This window comes from Hylobates moloch, unplaced genomic scaffold (assembly GCF_009828535.3).
Source record: "Hylobates moloch isolate HMO894 unplaced genomic scaffold, HMol_V3 SCAFFOLD_19, whole genome shotgun sequence".
In the NCBI taxonomy this organism is placed as follows: Eukaryota; Metazoa; Chordata; class Mammalia; order Primates; family Hylobatidae; genus Hylobates; species Hylobates moloch.
Window position 1 is genome coordinate 14438531 of NW_026652294.1, and position 6000 is coordinate 14444530.

At 57.1% G+C, this 6000-nt stretch overlaps 1 protein-coding gene across 7 annotated transcripts in view; it reads left to right on the forward strand.

Moving 5' to 3' along the window:
- Positions 1 to 6000, forward strand: part of TMEM184B (transmembrane protein 184B) — a 52692-nt gene that overhangs the window by 23907 nt on the left and 22785 nt on the right. For all 7 annotated transcript variants that reach the window (XM_032139900.2, XM_032139898.2, XM_032139892.2 and 4 more), the window contains exons 2-3: positions 1495 to 1744; positions 3395 to 3560. In XM_032139900.2, coding sequence (XP_031995791.1) covers positions 1553 to 1744; positions 3395 to 3560 — 358 coding nt within the window. In that variant the 5' untranslated portion in view covers positions 1495 to 1552. The remainder of the gene's footprint in view (positions 1 to 1494; positions 1745 to 3394; positions 3561 to 6000) is intronic.

Consider the following 6000-nt stretch of genomic DNA (forward strand, 5'->3'; position numbering starts at 1 on the left):
ATTCTTTGTTTCACTGTGAGGCACCTCACAATCTTTGGAAACAAACAGTGAAAATCAGTAGATAGGCCAGGCACAGTGGCTCACGCCTATAATCCCAGCATTTTGGGAGGATGAGGCAGGAGGATTGCTTGAGGCCAGGAGTTCAAGACCAACCTGGGCAACATAGGGAGACCCTATCTCTACAAAAAATTAGAAAATTAGCCAGGCGTGATGACACATGCCTGTAATCCCAGCTACTCAGGAGGCTAAGGCAGGAGGATTACTTGAGCCCAGGAGGCGGAAGCTGCAGGGAGCCGAGATTGCACCACTGCACTCCAGCCTGGGCAACAGAGCGAGACCCTGTCTCAAAATTATAATAATAAAGTTAGGTATTATAAGTGGGCTGGGGGTGTGAGATCTTGCCTCAAAGAGTAGGCAGGAGGATGAACATGTGAGTGGTAACAGACCCGCGTGTTCGAGGATGCGGAATGGCTAGAAGTCTCAGAACTGGAGAAGGTGCGCAGGCAGGCTTTCAGGAGGGGTGGCACATGAGCTGGGTTAAAAGATGAGAGTTTGGAGGTACACAGATTGGGGAGGAGCCACAGAGTCTCCGAAACAGCACAGCTGGATGATGGGGAGTGGGTCAGCCATTAAGGAAAGGGGGAGAAATGGTGAAGAACGCACACAAGCCCTCGGAGGAGGCCTCAGCAGTAAAGTGGTTTTACTGGCTCCAGAGTATAAAGATGTTCAGGCCCAGCAGGAAGCTCCCGAATTTCTGTTGTGTGCCCGTGGTTCCCAGTGCTGCCTGTATAGTCCCAACCAGAGCCGCTGTCCCCAGGGGGCCTGCATTCTAGGTGGGGTGGGGGGAGCAGTTAATAAATACATGAATGAATCGAGTTAGTCGGGTGGTGTCGACGTAATGAGTGCTCTGGAGGAAAAGAAAGGAAAGCAGGGAGTCAGGCATGCCCGACCTGGGAGAGGCTGACATGTTTTCATGGTGGTCAAGGTAGAGACCTAAAGGAAGGGTGGGAGGGAGCTATTTGACTGAGCAGAGACAGCCAGTGCAAAGGCCCTGTGGCAGAAGCAGGTTTAATATGTTCAAGGAACAGCAAAGAGGCCAGCGTGGCTGCAGCTGAGGATGGAAGTGGGAACTGTAGGAGCTGAGATCATAGAGGCCGGGAGGTCCCATTGAGTCCTTGGGCGCAGACTATGGTTTTTACTCTGGGAGAGCTGGGAGCTATTGGAGAGTTTTGAGCAGGGGCAGCCTGGTCTGGCTAATCCTTGGAAGGCTCACAAGCCTGCTGAGTGGGGACTGGTCATTAGAGGCAAGGGCAGAAGCAGAGAAACTGCTCAGGGGCCTGTTGCATCAATCCAGGGGAGAGGCTGGCTGGGACAGGGTGATGGTTGGGGTCAATACAGACATGGTCAGGAGGTGGGTGGAGAGACCTGGAAGATTCTTTCCAATGCTACCACTTGCCCTGGGAGGAGACTCACATTGCAATTTCTTCTCTCTAGGCTAGCTTGTCACTTTCTGCAAAGGTTTCCCTCAGGGAGCCTCCTGCTGCCGGGCACCATGACAGTGAGGGGGGCTGTGCTGGCCCCAGATCCAGCATCGCCCACGACCGCAGCAGCCTCGCCCAGCATCTCCGTGATCCCCGAGGGCAGCCCCACTGCCATGGAGCAGCCTGTGTTCCTGATGACAACTGCCGCTCAGGCCATCTCTGGCTTCTTTGTGTGGACAGCCCTGCTCATCACATGCCACCAGGTACCCAAGCCTGGCAGGGGGCCTCTAGAAGGGTCCAGAAAGGTTCCTGGCCCAACAGAGTGTGGGTTAGGCTAGGCCAGGCTGTGCTGCAGTAGTAGGTAAGCCCTGTGTTCTCAGAAGCTTCCCTCGATAGAAGTCTACTTCTTGTTTGTTTGTTTGTTTGTTTGTTTTGAGACAGTCTCACTCTGTCACCCAGGCTGGAGTACAGTAGTGCGATCTTGGCTCACTGCAACCTCTGCCTCCTGGGTTGGAACAATTCTCCTGCCTCAGCCTCCCAAGTAGCTGGGACTATAGGCGTGTGCCAGGAAGTCGCCTTCTTGCCCACGTCCCAGGGCCCGGTGCAGCGCAGGTTCCGATGTGTGGCTCTGGCTTCAAGCCTCGCCCATCTGACACCTGGCAGCAGGGAGTGTGTGAAGGCCCTCTATATATTTAACCACCTCCAGCCAGAGGTGACACTCATCACTCTGTTCACCTTCCATTGGCTGGAACTAGTCTCGTGTCCATCCTAAACAACAGAGAGCCTAGAACTGCAGGAGCACAGGGACAGGGACCGCTTTGCAGATGAGAAAATGGAGAGCCTGAGAGGGAGGGGGAGAGGAACTAGCCCGGTCACTTGGAAGTTGGTGGCAGACTGGGATAGAAGTCAAGTCTCCCATCTGCCTATACTTGTGGCCCCAGAGGAGGCGGATGTGGGCTGGGACGGGCCTTGGTGGCCTGCAGAGGTTTGAAGGTGGTCCAGTGGAGAGGGGCAGGGCGAGTCTGCTCGCATTCCCCAGTCAGCCCCTTGCCAGCTGCCTTGTGTCCCCATCCCTTTTAGAACCCATTTGCGTCCAAGGCTTTTCGCTCATAGCAGATGGAGAATATTTTGTTCTTTTCCTCCCCAGCCCAGGGCTCGGCTGGGCCAAGTGTGATGTCATGAGAGCTGGGACGAGACACCCAGGGGCTGCCGGGACTGAGGACTGTGGTAGAGCAGCTCTTGGCATTTGTGTGTAGCTTTTACTTTTTTCCTCTGCTTCCTAAAAGTAGCATTCATTCTCCTAACTTCCTGGTGAGGTAGGCAGTGGTGCTGCCTCTGTTTACCAGATGGGAGGAGGAGGCACAACCTGAGGACATGCCTGCAGCCACTCAGCCAGGAAGTGTGTCCACCCGCCATAGAGTGAGGGCCGCGTCTATATTGCCATAAGTTAAGCGACGGGGCAGGGCTGCAACCCAGGTGGCAGTGGTTTAGCTCAGTGCTGCCACAGTCACAGCCGGAGTGAGGCAGAGGGAAAGGGCACACACACTGATGGCCCAGAGCTGCCTGTGCGTGAGGTCCCCTGGGGAGCTTGTGGAAACTGGATTTCCATCCTCGTCCTTGGCCCTCCTGTGGTCAGGGGTGTGGGCTCACCGCCACCTGCACCTGCAAGACCGCCCTGGGGGCACTGCTGCATGCACTCCACGAGCCTTGTGCACGCCCGCTGGTCTGAGTCTCACAATGGCCTTGGGAGGCAAGTCTTGTCATCCGCATTTTGCAGAGCAGGGCTCTGAGGCTCAGGGCTAGGTCACGTGCATCGGGTCACAGATGAGTCGGTGGCAGAGCTGGAAGCCCACCTGCCCTCCCGTCCCTGCGGACAGGAGGGTCCCCAGCTGACCCCACACCTCTGCCCCCAGATCTATATGCACCTGCGCTGCTACAGCTGCCCCAACGAGCAGCGCTACATCGTGCGCATCCTCTTCATCGTGCCCATCTACGCCTTTGACTCCTGGCTCAGCCTCCTCTTCTTCACCAACGACCAGTACTACGTGTACTTCGGCACTGTCCGCGACTGCTACGAGGGTGAGGATGGGGGCGGAGTGGGGAGGGCTGGCGGAGGGCTGGGGTGCTGGGAGCCCCTCTCCCCACATTCCTCCCCGAGGGGCTTCACGAGGACTGTCTTGACACACACCTTGCTTCTTTACCTACTACAGGGTTTCTGTCCCAAATTGACAGGTAACAGCACATGCAGCCAGAGTCTCACCTCACAGGTACCTGGAAGCAAAGACCCTCCACCTGGGTCTCGTTTCTCAATGCCGGCATCTGAGGCAGGGTGGGGGCAGCAAGCAAGTGGTCTATTTGTAGAGACCCCAGGTGGCCCCAGGTGCAGTTGGGTAGGGACCCTTCCAGGGATCCCTGGCAAGTCAGTGGCAGGGCTGGGCCTCTGTCCCCATGGGTCTTAATTCTGAGGGCTTTGTCCCACGAGTGGGTGCCCTACTGTGCCACCCAGGAAGAAGACTCGATTCCTTTCGGGGACTTGGTTCCATCACTGCTCCCATCCTGAGCTCCGACCACAGGCCAGGAGCTGGGTTGCCAAGAGGAGAAGCCAGCCTCACCCCTGCTGCCCTGCGGGAGGCTGTGGCCCCTAAACAGTCACCACAAGGAGACCAGGATGCTGCTCTCATGGGAGCTGGCCTCTGACCTGTCTTGGGCAGGTCCCAGGCATTCCTCCTCTGTCAGAGACAGGCGATGCCCAGGTCTGCCCTAGACAGGCCAGCAGGAATGGAGAGGAGGGGTTCCTCAAGACCCCTACATTGGGCCGGGTGCAGTGGCTCACACCTGAAATCCCATTACTTTGGGAGGCCGAGGCGGGCAGATCACCTGAGTTCGGGAGTTCGAGACCAGCCTGACCAACATGGAGAAACCCCGTCTCTACTAAAAATACAAAATTATCCGGGCATGGTGGTGCATGCCTGTAATCCCAGCTACTCAGGAGGCTGAGGCAGGAGAATCGCTTGAACCTGGGAGGCAGAGGTTGTGGTGAGCCGAGTTCGTGCCATTGCATTCCAGCCTGGGCAACAAGAGCGAAACTCTGTCTCAAATAAAAAAAGAAAAAAAAAGACCCCTACATTGATACCCATGCTATTCTCAGAGTGTGAGGTTTCCCGTCTCCTACCCACACCTGTGCTGCTGGTTTTAGGTAAAGTGACCGGATGTGGTTTTCCTCATCTCAGGAGAGCAGCTCTGGCCATGCCCAGAAGTTGTCTGTTTCCCTGACCTGGGAGAGTGCTGCCCCAGGCCTGTACTCTGTGGATATTGGGGTGCAGCATGCTCATCCCCTAAGCAGCTGGAGTCTCTCTTCCTGTCTGCGCTGAACCTTGTGTATCCCTGAGAACTCACAGGGCACAGGAAATGCCTTTAGCATTTGGCAAGAAAATGGAGGCGCCCACAGGAGCCCATTGCACCCTAGCCTTTCGTATTTCCGCCTGCCCACCCCCAACTGCGGCCACATCAGGCAGGTGCTTCCCAGCCTCAAGGGCTTGATGTGTGCCGTGTCCCTGGCCTGGGAAGCTCTTCTGCTCTGCGTGGGGTCCCTCCTTTCCATCCGTCTGTTCCCCACCACTCTCACTCCCAGCACTCATCCAGGTCCTCGGCCCCACCACAGTCTGCAGCTCCCTTGCTTCGTGTTCGATCTTCCTGAGCATGATTAGCCTTGCCAGAGCAGGATGGGGCGCAGCCATGCCCAGACAGAGCTGGGCCCATGGGAGGTGCCTACTTCCCCGCTTTTGGATGAATAAGGGACTTGATCAAACCCCTGCCCTGTGCCTTGCATTCCTCCGTGTGGGGCCTCAGTAACTTCCCATGCTCCCTCCTCGCAGGCTGGCGTTCCGTCCTGTCCTTCCAGGTGAGAATACTGAGGCCAGATGGGGACCTGCTCAGGGCTTAACTGGGGCTCTCGTGTCTAATGTTTCTGGAAGCAGTCAAGTCTCCAGGGAAACCTCTGGGTCCCTGGGGCACCATAAAGGCTGGAATTGGCAAAGGGTGGGGCTGAGAATCCTCTTCCATTCAGCCGCCAGCCTCGCATGGGTACCCAGGGGCAGCCTCTGCCCACCTGTTCCTTCAGAAGCACAAAGCTGTTCCCTGCCAAGGCGGCCACTCCTGTGTGGTCGGGGGAGAAGTGTGGGCTCTCTTCTCGGCGGGACCCCAAAGACAGGCACATGGCAGAAGGTGGGGCACACAGCCAGGGGAGCCTCCGCTTCACCCTCGCTCCATGCCCCAGAGGCGGCAGCAGTTGGCTGGCGGGTATCCCTCGCTCCAGAAGCCTCTTTGTTCAGGCCCCGCCTGCCCTGACCTGCCTCCCAGCCCGGGGAGAGGTCCTCCAGGAAGTCGGCCACCCTGTGAAGCACATCTCCTAGCAACACGATTATCCCTTTGGCCTGGCCTCTCCCAGGGAGTTTACAGACAGCACAGCAGCTGCAGTGAAGTTCGGGCTGCCCCCGAGTTCACCAGCTTTATTTTTTTT